A 25,140-nucleotide genomic window follows, 5' to 3' on the forward strand; every position below is an offset into this window, starting at 1 on the left:
ATGAAAATTTTCACATTCTATTTTTCTTAATACAATTACATTTACAAAGTCGAAGAATATGATATGCCTTTACATTACAAGAATTATTTGTTTTTTCATGAATAGAAATCTATCTATTTTAATTACAGATTTCATTGAGATCTTTCTGAAGCACGTGTCGTAATTCAAGAACACATGCATGTTTTTTATTCATAATGCTGGCAAGAAAAATACAATTCAAACGATCCCAAACTACGAAGAGCTCATTATCTTACTTCACATTGGTTAAAGAAAAAATAATGTTATAATTGTGAGAACGGAATAAATTTATTAATTATAATTGTTAATAATTCCATTCATGGCTCCACATCTAAAACATTATTGCTTAGTATAAATCACAAATAAAAATAAACAAAATTTTACGTCAAAATTTAATTACTTAAGTAAATTAAAAATATTCACAACAAGAATAACCACGAAAACTTTTAATAAAATACTGGTCAAATTTAACTTGATTATTAATACTGTATAAACAGGACGAAAAAGAAAAATTTCAATCATATTTCTTTATAATTGTGTTCCCACAATTTAAGTTCTGTAGACCGACGGCCGATGGGGACGAAATATTCATGAATTGCGATCACGAGACGGTGGAAACTTGGTAAGCTCTAAGTGGACCGACGGCATATTTTTGCTGAAAATAGCTGGTCAGAAGTTCAATAATTGCTCTTTTTGAATGAAATAATATAAGTTTATGATCGTCTTTAATGGAATCAGGCGTTACCTTGCGAAAGTCCATCCTAAATAAGCAAAGGTTCAATATTTTCCCACTTCCGCACATGCAGCGGTAGTCGTGCAACAAAATTCACCGCCCGCCAGCCCGCTGATAAATGCGCATGCGGCAAACAATGCAAACTACACAACTGCCACCGCTAAATCACTCAACACCTACTTCGCGCCTCTACGGGGCATCTCCAGGAGCCATGTTACACCGATTACTGCCAAACACACAGTCTGACACATACTCTGTGTGTTTTCTGATTTATAATCGTCTTTCAATAATAATATTAATATATAATTCAAGCCTAATAAAAATTTATGCTTTATATTCCAATATTGACTTTTAACAGATTGACAACGATGAACCATTAGACGCTGCGTGGATAGGTCTCCCATTCGGTGGATCGACGACATAGTCAAACTCACGTGAAGTCGCTGGATACGGACAGTGTAAAGGGTCATCGTAATACGTACTATGCAGTGGGCGTACATCCATGTGTCTATATATAGTATATATATATATTTATATATATATATATATATATATTTATTTTTATATATATATATATATATATATATATATATATATATATATAGTTACAAACTGGCAATGGCAACCCTAGCATGTCACACGGACAAATTACCATTCGTTACCGCAGAGAGACATGTGCAATTATCAATTAAATTACAACTTGATGTTTGAACATCTACACAGGGTGACTACACTCTCCTATAGAAGACAAATAAAACCTACTACAGAACAAACTTATACTAAAGGCTATATTTCAGTTTGGATGCTAAACATCTGTAGGACGTGAAGAGCTCTGGCATTAAATAAAACATCCCTGATAACCATGTGTCCAATACTTTTTTGCACGCCCAGTATATAACTAGATAGAGAAATACTGCGACTTACATCGCGAGATACACACATATGTGTTACTTCTTACTTCTGCAACACCGCCACTGCTCTCAAATGATTAAGGAGAATATAAGAAATCATGAACATTTGTCACATTAGCCAATATATATCCCAGCAATGTGGTCATTCAATAGAAAATACAATCCAGTACCATTTACCTAGGTAATAATTTATCATCATAATTCTATATTCATCTACTATAGGACACTGTATTTTCCCAATATCATCCATAGTGTACTCTTACTCTCCTCATTTATCTGAAATCAAGTCGACTTATGCTTCTTGTTCCGTATGTGGTCACAACCTGCCACCTCCACATACCATGAGCCACACGACAGATGTAACTAATCCATTACTATTTCACTTTGCGGATTTATAAAGCAATAGAGACAACTTTATCAGTAAAATTTCTTAGCTTTAGTTATGATACAATAGAGTAATGAAAAACATAGCTCTCTGTCGCTAATTACGTAACTTGGATTGATCCAACGGTTAGAGTTCAAGACAATCGAACAACTAAGTCAAAACATTTAATAGTAAAAATATTCTTTTGTTTGAATGTTGAGAAAGTAAACCTTATAGCACAAAGCAACAGCCATTGTCGGGACAAGCGAATGATGATCGACATCGCAATACTAATGAACGATCCTTTTGTAGTAGTCTCGTCACGTACACCGCTAGGGAGGAAACGTGCTATTACGGGCCATGCACCAAGCGCCGTTGTCCGCTGCAAGTCGTGCGATTTCGTCAAATGAAATTAGATCTGGTAATCTCAAATCATCAGGTCGATCCATCTGTTTTGGATAAATTTCTTCTTCTCCCTCGTCTATATATTTTAAAATATCAAACGCCTTGTCTGAATCGATGACGAACTTTTTCTGTTCTATCTTATCACCAGCTTTTTTCAAAGCAATAGCAATGGAGTCTCCAATATTGACTTCACTTAACCAGGCTAGCAGGTAAGTGATCGCTCTTGAAGTGTTTTACCGTCTATTTTCACTACAGCCAGTATTCTGTCGATCTTACCTGGTTGTCTTTAGGTGATGTCGACAAAATAACATAAAACTCATCAGTACTGTATTATGAAGAGCCTTCTTTATGTTATGTTCCTAGAGGATCTTAAGAGAGGAACTTAAGAGACAAATATTTATGTCAAAGCGTCATTGTATATTTTATTTCTTTCATTTACCATCTCTTCTGTCATTGAGTAATTAAAACTGGATTTAGTTTAGTAGTTAGAGGCAGAAACAAAAATTCTAGGTAACTTTGTAAACTGAGTTTTTAACACAGAACTCTACCCGAATGAGGTGTCTAAACACAATGTACCATAAATTCAACTTTCAAAACCATTGCGTAGGTGACGTTCGCGAATAAATTAGAGATATATTAATTTTAAAAGCTACTTCGTAACGTTTTCCAATTAAGCCTAACATTAACATAAATACGAAGCGACCAATACAAGTGGTATGTCTCAAACGGCACCTGCATGAGCAATGAAAATTAAACAAATGAATCGTAAAATATAAATCTTATTACGGCTGCATAATATCTTAGTCATCGTAATTTTGGGCAACGGTCACCATCTTATCATCAGATCAAATATTTCTAGTATGGACACACATGCGTCTCTCAACTCTAGAGATGGCACACATCATAAACCACGTTAGTCCTGGAGAGATTGATCGATGTCACGTATCTTTCTCACACACACGATTGTTTTTATTTTAGTGAGTCAGAATATTCTAAATGTTTAAGATACCCAGAGCTTAGGGATAGGACTGGCGTAAGTGGAGTTTCTATCCTCTAAAACCTTCTTGGTGGTCATTCTCGACGTTTTACTTTGTAACCACTCTCGTCTGTGCGTCGTTCACGATACCGCTAAAATACTTTTTATGCTTCCATGATGGTTCAAGACTAGGTCGATTACTCTGAGACGTTAATGATGTAATATTCTTTTCCGTAGAGCCAGATCCCTGCTCATACATAGGCTAAGACGGTTTTTTAACCCCGCTTTTGAATAGCAGCGACATTACACACATACAAACATGACGTCATCAGGAATTCCGTCCACCATTCAACTAACTCTTATAGAACAAAGACTCGGACATACAAGATAGTACAGTATTTAACAAGAGTGAAACGTGTGTTAAGTATTCCTGTCTGTACTACTACCTGACAATGATGAAAAGCAATGATCTCTGTGTTTGGCACTAATCGGTGTAACATAACTCCTGATGCCCCGTGGAGGGGTGAAACACGTGTTGAGTAATTTGGCGGTGGCAGTTGTGTGATTCGCACTGTTTGCCGCATACGCATTTATCAGCGGGCTGGCGGGCGGTGCACTTTGTTGCACGATTACCACTGCATGTGCGGAAGTGGCTAAATATTGGTCCTTTTCTTACTTATGATGAAAAGCCTAATTCAGGTCAGCAATACCGGTGGGGAGAAGGTCGTAAGACACATCCGAAGGCTTCAAGCGCTAGTAAATTTACTTCTTAGTCATTTCAATACTGTGTTCGAATTTTACCTCAGACACTTCATTTTTATCCTACTTGTGTATAATATTTACCTGTATTCATACACATCATCAGTATCACTTATTATTAAAACTAAGAAGATTCACAGTAGAACTATGGTTACCGACGTAGCTCGAAGAATTGCTCATCAAGTGACAGTTTGTGGTGCACATCGCTAGAGCAACGTGACGACTAAAAGCAGGCAGTTGCGGGGTGAGTAAGCCCCTCACTGATCCGACAACATAGTTAAGAACTTGAGAAGTCATTGGATACAAGCAGTGAAAGACCGAACATCATGGCGGCCTTTGGGAATGACCTATGCCTTGCAATGGCCGTCTATAGGCTAATATGACAATGATAATCTTTCCCTTGCAAATTATAAATGAAACATTATTAAAATATCTGTATTAAACCATATGTATGTTAACATTCATATAACTACAACTTATTTATGTACCTTAACTTGTTTATACAGGATGATTAATTCTATATTAGTCATGAAACAATCTTCCTTCGCCTGTATAAAATAATAAATAAGCGTTGAATTATGTGGGATGCCCTTCAAATTTCATAATAAATATGCAAGATAATACTAAACACAGCTTATCAGATGGCATCTTTACAAAAAAAAACATCACGCGATATCATGCGAGTTCTTCACGTGAACGAATGAATTAACGCTTTTTATAGCATCCACGTTTATGTAGTAAAAACGCGATTTATACAAGGAAGATTTATTTTTACTAAATCAATTTCTTTCGCATTATCCATTCATTTAATATTACGACTAATGTTTTGAAGTTATGACCACGAGTCGATATACGCGGCATGAGTAGCAGAAGGTTAAACTAAACAACACGTTGTTTTTAATCAAACCAATCAACATCGAAATATATACAAAATAACGCATGTTTGATCAGTAATAGATTTTTAATTCACAGATTGTTTACAAAGAAGTATTAGCAAGGTCGATTCAAACGACAATCCGTCTCATAAATTACTTGCAATTTAAAAAATCCGTCGACACATACTGCGTCGCAATGCGCGCCATCCACATTGGCCAGGAGCCAAAGCTGCCCTTGTTTAAAAGCATACTTACCGGCTCCTTGTATTTTGGACGAGTATTCAGTCCGCTGTTCTTACTTTGCCGCACTTTCAGTCTAAGCCCGAGATTAGATCGAAAACAAAGATGTAACACCCGTGCTTGCATACGAAACGCGTGACTTACGATATATTATTTATTGAACAATGACATTTAAGCGAACGTGATAACTTCGTGGTTAAGATGTAAGATTACGATCATAAATCGCGAGTTCATACTTCGACAGACGCATATCTGCATATTAATTAACATTAATACTGTTCGATAACAGTGAAGGAATATCATCATCAAGTCAGCCGATAAATGACCACTGCAAGCCATAGGCCTTCCCCCAAAGATCACCACGATCACCGGCCTTATGCTACCTTGACTATTTTGTCCACCGGTTGGCGCCTACCCAATCTGCGTCTACCACCTATTAGTCGCTTGAGAACATTTCGATCTCAACAACTGTCGTTTTAATAAGGTACGCCCCCTCGTCCACACTTCAGATGAGTAATTATTCAAGCTACGTTGGTGCCCTTAGTTCTTCCTTATCTTTGGAGAAGAATACCGTCAAGAAATCCGACCAAAAACATAGATATGTAACATCTGCTAAAACGCATTAAGCACGTGACATACATTCCGAACATTATCTTTCAATAAGAGTTTTGTATACAAATAATGCACCACCACAAGGCTAGTACCTGGTTCGATAAACAGAAGCACATGTGTAACTTATACAATATTACCAATGTTCACATACGATCAACAAAATAATAAGAAAATCATCAAATTCTAGAACAAAAAACAAATGAGATACGTATGTATTTCAATATCATCAATACGTCCTCACTGCGAGTGTAGTGTAGTGTATACGTTTTATGAGGTACGGGACCAGCTATGCAATTGTTCTCCTTACTTCTCGACGAGGAAATATGAATTAATAATAAAGTTTCATTCGCGTGTATTGAATAGAGAGTATAAAATATATGACACGACAGTGATGGCCTCGACAATCAATCGTTGCGATCAAATTCAAATGAGCATTTGAATTAAAATTCGAAAGAGTATTGTCGTGTATCAATAAAGAGTATTGTGGATCAAAAGTGGCCATTGTAGAGCTCCGCTAAAAAATTGTCCTCGTCGGAAACGAGATCAGCTCCTGAAGCACAGGGATCAAACTCTGATCATTCTAATAGAAGTCTCGAAGTTTCTCTCAGCAGTAATGCTTTTTGAAGTGGTAATTATATTAGCCAGGCAATAGAAATCGTCTAATTCAAGGTTCGGCTTTTTGACAGCCCAAGCCGAGGTCTTCAAGAGAGACCCTTTGGTCAAAGTAACTCCGCGAAACGACCGCCTGTGCGATCGAAGAGCTCTGCGACCTCCTAAGCGGTAATATTGCAGTACGTTACATCACAAACCAAAGCTCCTTAGAGAGTCTTCGAACTTCTCTGCCTTAAAAATGTTTTTAGGTTAGACAACCTCTATGCCATCACCCTCAAACAGCAGTGAAGGACAAGTCAAAAATGTAACCAGTGTGAATAGTTACAAGCTGCGTTCTAATCTAAACATTTATCAGCGTAAACATTACATAATTTAAAATCAAATAAAAATAATAGAACAACGTATAACGTACATAAAACAAAGTGGTCGTAGATTGACTCGTAACAAGTTCGCGTGACCTAACAGCCGACGACACACGGCCGCGCGTGCGTTTGTTTATAAATTGAAATGACTCAATTATACCATTTTAGTTTAGATACACGTCCGTGTGAATTGCCAGCAGCTAGACCGCACAACACAAATAGCACAAAGTAAAACTTCTATGACAAATAAACACTAACACTAATCTACTAAACTAAACTAAAACTAAACACTAAACTAAAACACAACACTAATCTTCTTCTTCTTCTTGAAGTGCCTCTCCAACTAGTGGAGGTTGGCTATCAGCTTCCTGCTCTCTTCCTTATTTTTGGTTCTGCGTAATAGCTCAGCAGCGCTGGCGATTCCGGTCCACTCTCTAATGTTACGAAGCCACGACTTCTTTCTCCTACCAACCTTCCTTTTACCAGCGACCTTTCCCATCATGATAAGTTGAAGGAGATTGTATCGTTGGTGTCGAAGAACGTGTTTGGGACAAGCGATTTTCCTTCGTTTTACTGTGAGCATTAGTACGCGTATATGGCCGATTCGTTTCAGAACTTCGACGTTGGTCACCTTCTGAGTCCAGCTTATGGACAGCATGCGTCTATATGTCCACATTTCGAAAGCCTCTATACGCTTACGAAGGTCTTCCTAACACTAATCTACATACTATTATTATCTACTTATTCTTCCTGTGGAATTACTTAAGGGATTAGGACGATATCTAATTCAGCCTATAGATGCCCACTGTAAGGCACATGCCTCTCCCAAACATTACCATCTTGCGCTGCCCAGCATCCTCCAATTACCCCTGACATTGACTAAATCGTTGATCCGCTTAGTGGCGGGCCTATATCCTTAGTCACCCGACGTCTTACGCTGCATGGTCCGAGGACTACATTCCAAAACCTCAAAGTTCCGATGTCTATATTTTCTGTGGGCCTATTTTTAAAAAGTAAAGTCCATGTGAATTTTACAGAATTTTGACTATTGTACTAGTTTACTAAAGAAAATTTCGTACAAACACTGCATGACTATGCATTAACTGAACAAAAAAATCGGTAAAAATTATATCATTTGCATCACAAAGAATACAGCCGGTAATGCGACCAAACAGACTTCGAAGAGCGACGTAATTAGTCGTTAATGATCTCAAGGTTTTACAGTACAGCGAATCGAATTACACTTGTGCAATCGGCAGCTATTCCGCTAAACTTCCGTATACAGTACGTGTCTAAGACACTTAATGTACAAATTCAATCTTCAAAATGCAATAATGCAAATTATAATTAAATGTCCGTATTAAATTCCGCTTACTATTGTTAAATCAAATTATACTTTTTAATTTTTAAATGTAACTTGGTACTTTTATTAAAGAGAGTGTTTGGAAATAGGTTAGCTTAAAAAGGGAGCAAATTTGCTGTTAAGTGAGCTATACATTCATCACTTTTTTAATCCTTTATCAGCGTGGGTTAATCGAGGATGGATCAGGATTCCTGTTTGGCTCGCCTGTGGTCCACGCTGACGTCCCAAGCTGCATATACACAACATCAACACTACACAGCTCTACTAAGTAGAGAGTTTTGCTGCGTGCGAACGACTTCATGTAATTTGTACGCGCCCGTCCAACTTTGTTTATTTATAAATTTTTAAGTTCACGCACCCTTCCACTCCGTGAAATCAGCTCCGACGAAGCAGTAATAGCCCTCGAGCTAACAGCAACAACCTCAACCGAGAATAAGAATAAGTTATCCTTTATAGGCGAAAAATTTGACCCTGTCTTGCCTGTTCTTAATCGATGACGGCGACCACTATGGTACATGCTTGAACAGTAGAAACCTATGCACTCTTTTCTTGAGAACTCCTGAGTTATAATTGTCTGGAATGACTCCGGTAGGTTGTTCCGCACCTTGGGAGGTCGCACTTTTAAGTTTTTACATCTATTTCCAATCACCCTGCATATACTTTTTTTTCTATTGTACTGCGATAGGCCAATATCTTCTAACAGTGCAATCTCTTCTGGACCGAATTTTGAAAGCTCTTTGTTTAACATATTATTATGACATTATTACATTTGAAACCGTTGATTTTTTACATAGGATGTACCATAGATTAATTAACAGCAAATAAGATTTTTTTTCACGCCTTTACGACTCTACCGTCAAGTGCCAGAGACTTTTTATAATAAGTTAATATTTTATTCAGTTTAACTCTAATATCTAATAAATATTTGTTGTCGTTTCAGCCTATAGACGCTCACTGCACAGCACAGGTCTCACCCAAAGATATCTATGAGGAGATAAACCATGATCGCCACGATTGATAGGCGGGCTGGCGATTGCAGTGTGGTATTATGATACGCAGAGGACGCTGCTACCCATACACCGGAAACTTGTTTGTGTGCAGTGGCAATACTATATAATTAATGCACAAAGTTTAAATTATATACGATTCTATCTCGAAAAAACCCGAGTCTTTTGATCGCAAGTCTAAGTCTTTATAGCTGGGAGACGATTGTTTATACTAAGTATTTATTACAACCTATATTTATTTTTACATCGTTCTTCCATTTACCTGCTTCTTACACCACAGTAGAAAGCCTTGCGGGTTTTATGTTTACTTTACCTTATACTACTTTAATCTATTTTTATATAACAATATTCATTTATTTTTATTACGTGTTATTTATTCCCAGAATAGATTGACACACTGTTGCATCTATTTTTGTCGACTATTTCTTTCTTATTCCTATACATTCACTTCTTTATATCTTCTACAAGGTAAATAATCATTTAAGTGATAAGTAAGTATGCATAGGTCCGTGATAAAGCACGTAAACATAAGGAGTTGGCACATCTGCGAACAGTTTGCGATTCGTTCCACATGTGGTGACCGTAGCATCTGTGGGCGATTGGTCGCGCGCGCTTATTTACGACGCAACTAACCTTAAAGCCCAACTTTGTTCGAATTATATTTATAGGTACAGTGTACAAAGTTGAAGAGTTCTGTCGTAAATTCCTAGCTCCACTGATGCCGGTTAATACATTTTTGGATTGTTTATAACTAACACCTTTCCATTGTAAGCTAAACAACTATACAGAGCAGTTTTAAATTAAAAGTCTATTCAAATTGCGAGCTTTAGAAATGTAATATTGTTATAGCAACTCGCTAAATTATTTAATATTACAAACTTCCAAAAATATTTACGCTTATTACGTAAAGTACTTTGGAGTCGATTAAAACAAGGAAAACAAATGAGTTAATAATATCATCATTACCAGCCTATTTGTTTTCCTTGTTTTAATTTAATCGTTTAGATTTCATAATCTATCTCGACCTTTGCGAGTGTGTCCACGGTGACCGGTTCTGCGCTGCCCGCATCCAGCGACATACCGCGACCTGAACCAAGTAGTCGGTCCACCTAGTGGGAAGCCTGCCCACGCCGCGTCCACCGGCTCGTGGTCATCACTCGAGAATCTTTTGGTTGCCCCAACGAAGTGCCCGGACCACTACCGCTTCCGACCAGCAATTCTTTGACCTACGTCAATGATCCTGGTTCTTCGGCGGATGTCTTCATTTCTGATTGCTCTCCGAGTGACCTTGAACTTTCTTATGAGACTCGTCGTATGTGACCAAGTCTCGGATCTGTATGTCATCACCAGCAATACACATTGATCAAAGACCTTCGTTTTCAAATATTGTTGTATTTTGAATGGGTAGAGGTTTCGAGTTGGATTCGGCAATTTATCTCCTTCTCGAAAGTTGGACTTACCAATCTGGACAGTTTGTCCCTGATAAAGTCTTCTACAACTCCTACTCATATAATTAGTTAAAAAAATACGATTAACCGCTCTCTGGACATATATTAGGTTAATAAAAACAAAACAAAAATCATTCGAATGACATAACATTACGTGAAACAAATGTCGCAAACACGCAACGCTTGCGACATAAGGCAATCAAATAATCATTAGCCCTCGCGCGTTGTAAATCAGTGATTCATGCATTCCGCAGTTTATTGACATCGATTTCGACTTCACCTATGACACACGAGGAGTTTCTTCACACATCTATGCTTGGCCACCTCTTCATTCTCATGCCTGGTTAGGACTCTAGTTCCTGTCAATTGTCTTTATTATAATTCCTGTACACGATATGAACTGTCCCTAATAACATCATGCTATTCTAAAGCTATTATGTAAACATATCTAGTAGAGTAGTCGAGTAGATGTATCTCAGTGGTAGAGAACTATGACTTGCGATCGACTGGGTTTGAATCGCGGGATACAATCCTATAATTTACACTCTGTGTATTTATTATACAGGATTGCCACTGCTCATGGCAGCAACGTCCTGTGAACACCATAATACCACACTGCGATCACCAACCCGCATACCAAGTGTGGCGATTATGGTGCATCCTCCCATAGATATCTTTGGGGAAGGCCTAAGCCTTCCACTGTGCATCTATTGGCTTGAACGACGTTACATATCTTGTATGTATATCATTTATTTGTGCATGCTACTCAAGTTTTTATACATTATTTCTTTATTTTTAGAAATTATATTTTAAAATCTTTCTTTCTGTACTTTAGATAGTGTTAGAAATATTATTAAATAGGCAATTTTGTTGCCAAACGAAAATCTGCTGTATGCCGAAAAAAAAGTTGTTGAATTTTGTTCGTGAATGCTGATCTGCCGAGAAAAGCCGGCCACGACCTCCACAGTTGCTCTTTTTAAATGTAATTTAACAATTTTCAATATTTACATTATAAGATTGTGCATGTAAATGTGTCAACAAACCTAGTTCCATGCATTTCAATGGTGTCAAAGAAATTATATATATATCTATCGGAAAATTATCCTAAACAATGTTTATTATAAAGAGTAAGCAGAAAGATAATACCACTGACTTAATTTTGGAGATTACAAGAAATTTATAATATTCGAATAACGACGTAACATTGTCTAGAGAGACCCGAATGGTTTGGTGGTATAAACGAGGTATAATTATTTAATGGAATCAGGCGTTACTTTGCGGAAGTCCATTGTAAGTAAGAAAAGGACCAATATTTAGCCACTTCCGCACATGCAGTGGTAGTCGTGCAATGAAATGCACCGCCCGCCAGCCCGCTGACAAATGCGCATGCGGCAAACAATGCGAATCACACAACCACCACCACCAAATCACTCAATACGTGTTTCACCCCTCCACGGGGCATTTTCAGGAGGTATAATTAATTATCAAAAATGTAATAAAAAATATATTATCATGCTCACCTCTCTGGCGAAGGCGTCGGGCATCGTAAACGTGGAGGTGATCCAACAGAAGGTGTTGACGACGTTGGCCGGCAGCCCGTTGACGATGCACTGTATAGGATGCCCCACGTACTGCGTGGCTGTGATGATGAGGGAACAAGTGAGCAGCAGGACGGTGGTGAACACATTGTGCAACCGGAACACTGCGTTGTCGGTCTTGATGTCCTGGTACTTGAAGTACACGCTCAACCCTCCCAGAAGTCGCAACATGTTGAAACGCTATCGCATCACGCGTCACTGGCACAAGATATGCGTTACTTAAGAGCTACTATTTGTAAAATCAGTCTTGTCAAGAGTTCATTGTATCGCCGGAATGTTTCGTTTTTTTTTTTGTATAAAAAGATTATTGTCGAAGTTGCTTGGTGTTTATCTGTAACAAAGAAAAGGAATCGTTAATAAATACTCTAAATAATAAATATTATTGTTATGTCCCTGCGTCTTCACCGTTTTGTCAACCGGTAGAGGGCAAGGCATTGCCACTGCCTTGACTATGTCGTCGATCCATCTAATGGGAGACCTAAGCACACCGCGTCTACCTAACGCGAGAACCTTTGATTGCCAAAGCCTTTCGGTTGCGCAACCCGATGTGCCAAACCCACTGCCACTAAAGGCGTACTATCAAGTCAATCGCCAACCTTGGCCACATTCAGCTTATAATTTTTTTTTGTATTACTTGATAATTCCCAAAAATCGTTCACAAAGATCATTATACTATTACATTACATTTTTAGACCTTATTACAATATTTTATTCAATTGATTTAATTTTTTTTTGCATTTTAGCGTTAAACTAAAAAAAAATTATAGGAAACAACCGACAGGGAGTCATACACGCCTTCGGATTTTTCTTCCGTATCGTTTTAGCCCATATACGCCCACTGGAAGGCATAGATCTCCCTCACAGATATCTACAGGGGATATATCAGCATAGATCTCCCTCACAGATATCTACAGGGGATATTAATCGCCACGATTGGCAGGTGGTTTTGCGATCGCAGTGTAGCATTTTAGTACGCAGCTGCTGCCCATCCTCTGGAAACTTCTTTTGTGAGTAGTAAAAATCCTATATATATTTAATGTACAAATTGTGAATTACATAAGATTGTATCTTAAGAATCAAACACGCAACCTACGATCACAATTCATATCGCTGGGCATCCACTGCTTTACCTTCCTGATAGTCAGTTATATTGCATTTTTAAAATGAAAAATTCCAAAAAAATATAATTTCATTTAACAGACACAAAATATCTTAATGAATAGGCTGACTACAATAAAGCATGTAAAAACAAAACTTAAAATTCGGCAATAAAAACATCGCGTTACAAAGGTAGGTTGTAGGAGGAAACATCAATAAGCTATAAATAAAACAATTCTCTTAACAATACTTACTTAATTACGCGTTAATTTCCTTCATAATCTGTCAGATACTTTCGCAATTTATTGCAAAAGTAATTTATAAAAGGTTTACGTAATACATAATATATAATATGCTTTAATAAAAAAAATATGTAGCGTTAGAACTTATGTATGTCATATCTGACATCTTTATACACGATAATTGGTTGTATGTATTTGGCGGCGTAAAGCATTCATTTACTCATTAGTGACAGTTTTGACGAGATCTGACCATCTTCAAGGACGTCCAGGAGATCGCCTGCCTTCCGCTTCACCTTGCAACACCAAATATTCCATTCTCTCATATTTGCACAGTGGACAGTAACCTCTCTACATGAAGGGTTCTTTGAGGATCGAAACGTTGGATCCATGTGCTGTCCACTGGATTCTGAATTTCCTATAATCTAGAACCCACAGCGTCCAGCTTTCGGTTCCATATAGAAAGACCAGGATTCTCATGAGTAGAACTTTCCAGATCTTTATAAGTTTTTCGAATAAACCAAGCTTGGCCACACAATTGTAATTCTTATATCCATAGCATTATAGACGAAAATCAATTGATTCAAAGGTTCAGCAAGGTACCGCCATAAGCCTACAACTTATTGCAGAGGTTAATGCCCGACAATCATGTTTATAGCCGTAAGAGAGAACAGTGCAATGGTTTATTATAAATTAATAGGCTCTAACGCATGGAACGAATTACTTGAATTATTACCAGAGGCTTTATTCACTGCACCTTCTCAAGACGTATGAAAATGCATTGTATGTTCACAAAAACATTACAGATTTTCGTAGAAAATTCCACAAACGCAGTTTAAATACGTAAAAACAAATTATTTGTCAATAAGATAAAACTTAATCGAGTTAGCATATCTTTCTATTGGCAACGTATACACACTTTTACAATAATACCACAGAAAATGTACAAAAAGTTTCCATCGATAGATTTAAAAAAAAAATCAAAAAATTGTGCCCTTAGGCTCATTTAACTAAATTTTAATATCCATTATTTGTATTAACTGACAAACTACAAGACAAGGTAATTTCGTTTTAATTTCACAGCGCAACAATACCACGATGATAAAACAACGTATCAGTTTTTAACAGCATTCCGAAGATGTAGTTTCTAGTGACTTACTCAGACACTGCTCCCGATTCGCATCCAAAAGACGTAACCACGTGACCTTATGTGAAAACCTTAATATACCTCCGTTCAACTTTCCGGACCTTCTCAAGAAAAAATCTACAACAGAATCTTTTGATCAGTCGGCACGGCACATTGTCCTAAATCTCCAGGCGTTTAACGGTCTGTAGCGCTTGAGCAGCGACTTGAAAAAAAAAATGTATGAACTAATACAAAATTGAGTAAAACTTCCAAATTGTATCGTAAATATGTATAAATTTTAGCTGTATTTACCCATAAGAGAAAATTGTGTAAGAAAAATTGTAAAAAATTATATAACGTTGTCGTGCCTCGCAGCTGGGAGGAGAAAGATCCGTAACAAATAGCGGCATCCCTCTCCCAACTGTCTGCGTTTAGTAAAAGCGAAAAAAAAATATTGTAAAAAAAAAAACCACTAGCGATACAAATTAGAATTAATAAAAAATAAAAAGTTTTTAGGGAATCAAATTTTAAGTAAAATTAAAACGAATATCGTTATACAGGTGATTTTAAATAGGTTTCCAAAAAAATATATAGCTCTTTAGAAGGAATTTTTTTTTACTTTTAACACCAATTTCAATCTTCTTGTATAATTATTGGCAGTACAAAGTTTGAAGAGACACATTTTAAATAATAATAATTTTTTTTCACTATATCATTATATTATTATTTCTGAAACCATTGATTTTTCGATAAAACGTACTATATTTTAATTGAAAGTAAATGAGCTATACATTCATCCCTTTAGTCTTACACATATTTCTAATCAATGTATTTTTCCGATCGTAAAAGACACGTATCGCCTTTGTCATTGTTACATATAAAAAAGCGATCGAACTCTCAGTTCCACTTACGGCAGTTGTGCAAACATGGTTGCCCAACGGGCGATTGTTCGAACTCGATGTTTTGGTTACTCGTTTGGTTGCGTGAGAACAGAAACAACTGTGGAGTAATCTGTCGTTGCACCGCGTACGCAACTGATTCACGTTGGAACCCAGAGATTCAGGCAGACCCCCTAATAGATGAACTTTCAACATAGTGTGATCGCAATAGCGTGACTTTTCATCGTGGCGATCTCTGAAAGAGGCCTATTCCTTGCAGTAGGCTTCTATTAGCTTACAAGACAATGAAATAGTGCACGCATTTTCCTGAAGTAACGGAAACAGTAGGTGTCCTCCGTATTTGAAACTGATAGAACTATATTTAGTGAGACAAAAACCTTCATAATATCATTGCATACTTATTTTATACACGACATTAAAAATCCGAAAACAATGTAACTACTAAATCTTATTGCCTACTGTAATATTCTAATTTTTATTTTCAATTACATAATCGTCGTTTCCCCTAAAAATATCTACGTGAGATTTACTAAAGTCGTCACGCTTGGCAAGGGTCGCAGTGTGTTATTATGGTACGCGGAGAACGCTGCCGCCCATCCTCTGTAAGCATGTTTGTGAGCAGAGGTAATCTTATATAATTAATGCACCAGTGTAAATTATATATAAGATTATATAACGGGAATAGAACTCGTGACTTAAGATCGCCAGTCTCAATTCTCTACCACAGGGTCAACACTGCTTTTTTCACCCTACAAATGAATAAAAAAGATCTATTTTTATAAGTTTATTAAAAGGAGGACATACATAGCTAAGTAAACGACGTTCTTTGCCTATGAGAACACAATACTACTGAACCTTTTGAAATATAAACCCTGCAGAGGGTTGTGTTCCAAACAAACGTATCTTTGCCTCTCCCGATTTTAGTACTAAATAAATTCTTCAATTCTCTTTCGCTTTCAAATTTTTCCTTAAATTCTTTAATATTTAAATAGTCATAATTTAACTATAGAAATTGCGTGAAATTTATTCTTCAGCTATTAACACTTTAGATTTCACAATTTACAGTTGACGAAATGAAAAATAAATTCAATAACAACCTTCCCTATTATTATTAAGGTGTAAAATAGATTTATAAGAAAATTATCGCCCAAAGATCGTGATCTATTCTTTAGCGCCGCTTTCTAAAAGAACCACTAAAAGAACTAAATAAACTTCCGACAAAAGACGGAGACATCGAGAGAAACGATCTATAACCAGAACTTTGTCAAAAAACATTAGAAAAGACGTCAACGGTGAAATAGGGTTGTACAAATTTGTCATAAAAAAGTGGCATACTGTCAAAATTATCTGTCGCGTTTTTTTTCGTTCAAAAGTCCAACATGATATATGTTATCAAAAGTCATAAAAGAATGGCACTTATGTAATATCGCTAAACGTAAATAAAGGAACTTTTTGCATTTATTTATGTAATAAAAGAGAAATCAAGTGACGAGTTTGAAGATATCAAAACCTAACTAAACCATATATTTGATTCATTCATTTTAGAGCAGTACAAATCTTGAAGTAAAATTGTTACATTCCAGGACTTAAAATAAAACCAAAATTTACGAATCTAATATAGTTAATAAGTTATTATAAAGTTAAATACTTAGTAACTTCTTTCCAAATGGAATGCCCCAAAAAAAAATTTTATTTTAAAATGAATCGAAAAATAAAATCAATTTTAGTGACAGCCCTGTATGTTAACACTGCATCTTTAAAAATACCGCGACAAAGTTTAAAACTATGTCAAACGTTTAAAATATTCCGCGAACAAATAAGCGAAGAATTAAACACAGATTTCGGATCTTGATCGATCGCATTTACATCTGGGTTTGACATAACGCTTTAGGCTTTGTTTAAAAATCTATTCTAAGCTTTTTGAAATGTTAGCCATTCAGATATATTTAACTGAATTATTCCTTATTCAATCACACAAATTCAACCATTTGGTTATAAATTTAGTTTTTTTTTAACAATACTGTTTCGTAGCAGAGTCTGTTAAAAACAGTGGCCTTATATTCAAAATATCTCAATTAAACCTAAGAAAATACAAACTTTCTACGCATTCTTATATCAAAGATATATTAGTAATGTATGTATAACAAGTATTAAAACGTATATCTAATTTCCGGACACAAAAAGACGACTTACAAAAATAAGAAATACACGAAGCGAGGAATGTACACGCCAGGGCTAGTACATTAAGCACGATATACACAAACGACGTAAACAGTCTTCACAACTTCCTGCCATAGATATTTCTGTCTTATAACACTCGTCGATGCATCGGAAATGCAAGGAATTTAATTAGCAAATCCTTTAAACTCGGATCATTTCATCATCGTCTAATCATCATAAATTTATTTTCATCAACAAACTTAAGCCGAACCTTTGAAAAAAAATACACAACTAATCGAAGGAATCAGCATTCAGCGTTTAAATTATCTCAACGAAAAATTTTTTGCAGCATGCGTAGAGCAGGACAAACTTTGAACTTGTGTCCAGCGAGTTGGAGTTCTATCTTTAAGTTTTTTCTTTTCTTCTTTTTAGCCAAAGTTGCCACTAGCTTCCCAAGCGAGTTGACTTTCATCTCGAAGTTTTATCTCTTCTTCTTTGTAGCCAAAGTAGCCACTAGCTCCTCCAGCGAGTTGGACTTCTATTTCGAAGTTTTATCTCTTCTTCTTTGTAGCCAAAGTAGCCACTAGCTCCCCCAGCGAGTTGGACTTCTACCTCGAAGTTTTATCTCTTCTTCTTTGTAGTCAAAGTAGCCACTAGCTTCCTTAGCCACTTTGTTTTTGACAACGTAATTAAAATTGTCGTATTTGTGTTTTGTACCACGTACATATGTATACACTGTATCCCCAAAAATGCAATTGGATAATTATGCAATAGAATTCCTCCGTATCAAAGCACTGCCACTTTGCCTCACATAACAGATTATTAATATTATTAATAATCTGTATTAAGTACATGTGTAGGATACTACTGCCACCTTTACGAAGGCTCGGTGAAATATCAGCTTTTCTTCCTTCTGTAAAACTGCGTGCTGTTCGACTTATGGATAATATTGAGTTGGTTTCTAAGAAAATTCTCAACCTTGAACATTGACTGCGAGTAGCAAGTCGATCAATTTTTACAGGATTCATTTTGAGGAAAACGATCTTATCCCACCATTCACGTTTCTATATAGAACTAGTAGAAAACCCACTACCACACTTTCACTGTGAAATTTCCTTGAAGTCGTACCAACGAGCGTTTCGTCTCAGGGTTTCTGATTTGCACAGTCCGAGTATGCTAGGATCTCCTTATTGCCCGAAAATTTTAAACCAGATCTCTTCAGGGTCCAGAGTGATTCTGCGTGGTTCATCCTACCATATCATCACTTTTCATGTAATCAATCGGACAAGAAAGTATATTAAAAAATATTAACCCAACAATACTCTTTAAAAGTATCTGTCCAATGATCGTAAGCATATAGGCATGATATCGTAAAAATATCATAACAAAAGAATTGACAAGTTGGACCTAATGAAAAATTTATGAAAAAGTTCAAATGATTATAAAATCTTATTACTTCTAATTCCTAACTTTCAATGTCACTGCACGCAAATCAGGTGTTATTTCAAATATGCAGTCCGTATTACGGAGGCTTACTGCATATTTGCATGTATGTTCCGCGGAACATACATGCAAATATGCAGTAAGCCTCCGTCTGCGTATTCACAAAGCCTCAGTTGGATAAATGAGATGGGAGTAGGAAAGAGTTTTTCTTTGAAGCTACTGTAGAAGATAGACGAAAATCTTTGAATGTTCAATATTGACTTGTTAGAAGTTCAGATGGTTCATACCGAGGCTTTTACAAAATAAAATAGTTCACTAATTTGCTGCATTTATATTAAGACGCTTCAAGCATTGCTATATTTTATTTAACAGCTTCACTGCCAGTGCCTAGAATAATGGTTGTCTGTCATAAGCCAACTTTCTCTATTGTTATTTTTTTATTTAAAAGGGATTCAAAAGTTATTAAGTAAGTACCATTTGCAAATATAAGGTAATTAGGAATCAAAAATATTACGCAATGGCGCGAACCCGGCGTTACATAAGGAATTATCAACAATCTTTGCTGGCATGTGTTTTTTGGCACGAGGCGGATCCTTTCTCGTACTGATTGAAGGCGCAATAAAAAAAAATTTAAAAACCGATAATTCGCCAACGAAGCTAGTAAGTTCAAGCGCAATACTGACGTTAGCATTTTACTTAGCGCGATGCCAGCGCCGTACTGGCTCATAACTCGTAGATGTGGATCTCGCGCCGGCGCGAGACTGGCCCTTCAACATACTCCTCACGTCCTGCGCCGGCGCGAGCATTTATTGAGTCTGGATCTTATCAACAGATTAGCATTCCGAGCCGGTGATAGCATTCTCTCGGACCTATATCGTATTACACTGATCTATCCCCATGACCCCATACCCATGACTACGCTGAACTTTTTATAAATTTAAATTTAAATGTACGTGTGATTGTCTATTCGAAATTATAATTTGAGTACAACACTACACAAGAATTAAAGTATTCTGATGCATTAAGGCTGTAGTTGGTGAGATACTAGAATTGAGTCAAATGTAATAATTCCTTTTATATCAACACATTGTGACAAACACTTAAGAAATGAAAATATTTCTCATCTATTTTCTTTATTGTACATAAATTCATTATAGTTAAAACCACATAAACACAGTCTTTGGTAGAGTATAATTGAAGAAACTTAAGAAAAAAAATTATACAAGAATCGCAAACAATATAGTTCTAAGTTTTATTACATGATGTATATCTTTCTCACAGCTGCAACTCATACAAAGAGATTAAAAAGACCAACGACCATCAAAGCTACTATACTGTGTTTCCTACCATAGTTTATTCAATTTCTTTGAAACATTTCCATTTTGTGTTGGACACTTTCAAATTATAATAAGACAAAACAAAAACAAAACAGTAAATATTATGGATTTGGATAATATACCTTTTTCCCATGAAAATATACATAAATTTACAACGTAACATTATTATTAAATTAAACAAATAATTTTTCAAATTATAATCCAGTCTATTAAAGAGGTTTTATTTAATTATTGACTGCTAATTTCTATATAAACCTGGAAACATGCTGACATACATTTAAGAATATATTCCGATCAGTTCTTTAGACGTAAACAAGATCGCATCTACACATTTCCCAACGCTTTGACGTCACAACTAAATACAGCGGTCCCGGTACTAGTGTGCTCTTTGTACAACATTAAGAATTTTTAATTTAACGATACAATAGAGTATAAAATTGAATAAAAAAATGCCGTTTAGTCATTACGATTTCGCGTTGGAAAGTAAATTGACGGCGAGGTCGGAACTGAATTTAATTAAAGTACATAAGGAAGTCATTTAATTTTACCTTGTTATAATAATTAGGTGTAATGGGTCGGTGTTACAATACGAAGAGCGGTGGACGAAATTGTACCTCGTACAAAAGTGTTCCCTAGGCAACGTGTGATCTTTACACCACGAGAGATTTAAATGTTGCTTTGGGAAAACAGTCACATTCCAAGGGTAGATTGATGATCCTATTCCAAATAAGAAAGGACCAATATTTAGCCACTTCCGCACATGCAGTGGTTGTCGTGCATGAAAGTGCACCGCCCGCCAGCCCGCTCGCAAATGCGCATGCGACAGACAATGCCAACTACACAACTGCCACCGCAAATTCACTCAACACGTGTTTCACCCCTCCACGGGGCATCTTCAGGAGTTGTTACACCGATTAGTGTAGTGAGCTCAGTCCGCTGTCGCTTTGTTATTTATCCTATATTTATTATCCTATATTATTTATCCTATTCCATTTAGTAACACATAGAAGCGCTGTTACATTTTCAAGCTCCTACGTAATAGGTATATATATTGCATATATATATAACATACAACGCTACCTCTCCGAATCTGATCCTCGAAGCCTCGAGCGTTATTAACAGTGGAACCTAGATATACGTTACTTTTAACTATTTCGTATCCTACTACTGTTAGCACGTGCGGCTGGATTTTGACGCGACGTATTATTGCTGTGCATTGTTCTATAAACTACTAAGTGTATGAACATTTATAGTTATATATATATATATATTTATATATATATATATATATACACATATGTATTTATATATATATATATATATATGTACATAACGATACGTGTTAAAACACTTATAATAGGTTGTCAAATATCTCCCTTCCGCCTTTTTGTCTTTTGAATTTCGCGGCTATGTACAAAGCGCTACAGAGCTCGTATCTGGCAATACTATACATAATTTGAAAGGACTTGACATAACCTACAAAACGACGCTATGCATGATTAGTTTGGATATTGCGTTCAACAGTTATAGACGTGTAAACATGGAGTTCACTAACGCCGAAATTCGCGCTATTTTAAAGTTTTCCATCGTTAAAGGCAAATCCGCTAGAGAAACGTTCCGTGTTTTGGGGGATGGTACTCTATCACTTCTAACCGCGGAGGAATGGTTTCGACGATTCAGAGACGGCGAAAACGACACAATGGATAAGCCAGCCGGCGGAAGAACTGTGACGACAAATACCGATCAAATCATGGACTACATCGAGTTAGACCGGCATGTGGCATCTCGTGACATCGCCCAGGAGATGGGAGTTAGTCACCAAACCATTTTAAACCATCTGCAGAAGGCTGGATACATAAAAAAGCTTGATGTTTGGGTGCCGCATGATTTGACGCAAAAAAACCTTCTGGACCGAATCAACGCATGCGATATGCTGCTGAAACGGAACGAACTCGACCCATTCTTGAAGCGGATGGTGACTGGCGACGAAAAATGGATCACATACGACAATATCAAGTAAAAACGGTCGTGGTCGAAGGCCGGTGAATCGTCCCAAACAGTGGCCAAGCCGGGATTGACGGCCAGGAAGGTTTTGCGGGATGGGTGTTTGGTGGGATTGGAAGGGAATCATCCACTATGAGCTGCTCCCACATGGCCAGACGCTTTTCTACCATCTACTGCGAACAACTGGACCGCTTGAAGCAGGTGATCGACCAGAAGCGTCCAGAATTGGCCAACAGGAAGGGTGTAGTGTTCCACCAGGACAACGCCAGACCACACACTTCGTTGATGACTCGTCAGAAGCTACGGGAGCTCGGATGGGAGGTTTTATCACGTCCACCATATAGCCCGGACATAGCGCCAAGTGATTACCACCTGTTCCTGTCCATGGCGAACGCCCTTGGTGGTGTAGTAAAGTTGAACTCAAAAGAGGTTTGTGAAAAGTGGCTGTCCGAGTTCTTCGCAAATAAGGAGGGGGGCTTCTACGAGGGAGGTATTATGAAGTTGCCGTCTAGATGGAAACAGATTATCGAACAAAACGGCGCATATTTAAACTAAATCCGATCACTGTAACACTTTTTATAAAGCATTGAATAAAGAGCAAAAAAGCGGAAGGGAGATATTTGACAACCTGTTATATTATACTTATAAAATCTTTTACCATAGTATACAAATTACAATGCCAGAGCGGTAAAAATCAATCGGTCTTTCTGTGTCGACAGAAACGACTTTACTTTCCGGTTCCACTAATATATAAGGAAATAAACGATTTATTTCATATTTCTTCAATCATGATTATTTTCATTTCAGCCATAGAACGTAGTGTTGGACATAGGCCTCCTCCTGAGGTTTCCATCAAAACCGGATAGCAATCCACCTTATGGACTGACATTTTAAGATGCGCTTACTCAACCTCTCAATCTCTCTGTTATATAAAGGCCTCAGTAGCCATCTGTCCTGCATGTTTCGTAGCCTACCTACTATCTACCATCTACTACTACCTACCTACCTACCATGTCTTTAAATCCCTAACATAGCTCCTTCTATCTAGGTTCAATTAAAGACTGCGATCTTAGAAACTAACACCACTTGTCAAGTAGATTTCATACTTTATTTATAAAATAAAAATTTTAAACCTCGCGATTTTTACTGAGTTTATAATTTCAATGAAGTAAAAGCAAATTAGTGATAGATACTCGCCTTCTGAGAAATTTAACCAAAAAATCCTTGTCGACTTCTTGAAGGTCCTGAACTGAACCGACTGGTCGACGTAATGAAATACGATAACGCCTTCTCGCACGCTCGCCTTGACCGCGCGCGACGCAGCATTCTCGACCTACTCTCTGTCCCCAACTGTTTTCAAACTCCACGATTAATTTACGTGAGAAATTTGTCGATGATTTAATTCAAATAATCGATGTCCACGCGATCTTTTTTGCGATTTTAATTCGATTTTGAATCACTAATCGGATAAAATCGATAATTCTTGACAAGTAATTATTATAATTAGAAATCATTACATAAATTATTTGTTTCTAATATTCTTTTGAATAATTCAATAAATTTCATTATTTCTTAACATGCAGCTTTGTTTTGTCGTTCAATATATTTTTAAATATTTCGAACATTCCCGAATTCTTTGATGTACTTTTTCCTGTTTTAGTTTTAATCTTTAACATTATTATACAATAGTGCTAATTGGAGACCGACCATGCGTTTGCGATACGCAGACCCCGTGTCTTGAACGATCTGTCCAGTTCTTTATTTCCTTAGAACATTGATTCCTAAAGTGGTCTATATCGACCCCTAAGCGTCTATGACAACCTGCAAGGGGTCTACGTCAGCGAAAAAAAATTCGGGGGTCCACGATAGTGGATCTCAACACATACACTGATAGTACCTATTTACTTACATCATACTATCTTATAATATCAAAACAATTACATTATTTATAAAAGTACCTAGAAGTAGTAATTTGAGTAGTTTTAATTCTATTGATAAATGTATAAATTAACATGTGTTTTTACTTTAAGTTTTTAACTACAGTTAGAAATTTACAGGAAATCAATATCAGGTAAGTAGGGGGTCTACCCAACACGGAAAAATATGGCAAGGGGTCTATGACACAAAAAGTTTGGGGAACTCTGCCTTAGAATAGTAAACCCAGGTCTTTTCACATACCTACAGACTCGCGTGCTTCATCTTCGACTATAAAGTCGATTTCCATCAGGTGATTTAGTAGTCAAATGCGGAGAACAAAAATAATATAGACATATGTATGTACTTCTGGGAATATGAATCGTCATTGTAAATTTAAAACGGACTTTCGATAACACAAGGAATGTCGTCTATTACTAGATTAATTTACTTTATATAAAATTAATTTCACTCAATCTGATCACTGTTTAGAAGATAAGTCGAACTAAACATACTACATTTTTGATCCCGGCCCGCCACATAGCTACAGCCGAATGCATTTTGTATTATTAACCATTTGTTTGCCGTCGTATGTTCATAACATACTTTTTGACTATCCATATATCTCATATCATGA

At 36.7% G+C, this 25,140-nt stretch overlaps 1 protein-coding gene across 2 annotated transcripts in view; it reads right to left on the reverse strand.

The window, feature by feature from the left end:
• Positions 1-25,140, reverse strand: part of ogre (optic ganglion reduced) — a 69,738-nt gene that overhangs the window by 35,390 nt on the left and 9,208 nt on the right. For both annotated transcript variants that reach the window (XM_068772420.1, XM_068772422.1), the window contains exon 2: positions 12,206-12,614. In XM_068772420.1, the coding sequence (XP_068628521.1) occupies positions 12,206-12,454 (249 nt within the window). In that variant the 5' untranslated portion in view covers positions 12,455-12,614. The remainder of the gene's footprint in view (positions 1-12,205; positions 12,615-25,140) is intronic.

Source organism: Battus philenor, unplaced genomic scaffold (assembly GCF_028537555.1).
Source record: "Battus philenor isolate CCGP_79_NKW_IND1 unplaced genomic scaffold, ilBatPhil1.0.hap1 SCAF_5, whole genome shotgun sequence".
Lineage (NCBI taxonomy): Eukaryota > Metazoa > Arthropoda > Insecta > Lepidoptera > Papilionidae > Battus > Battus philenor.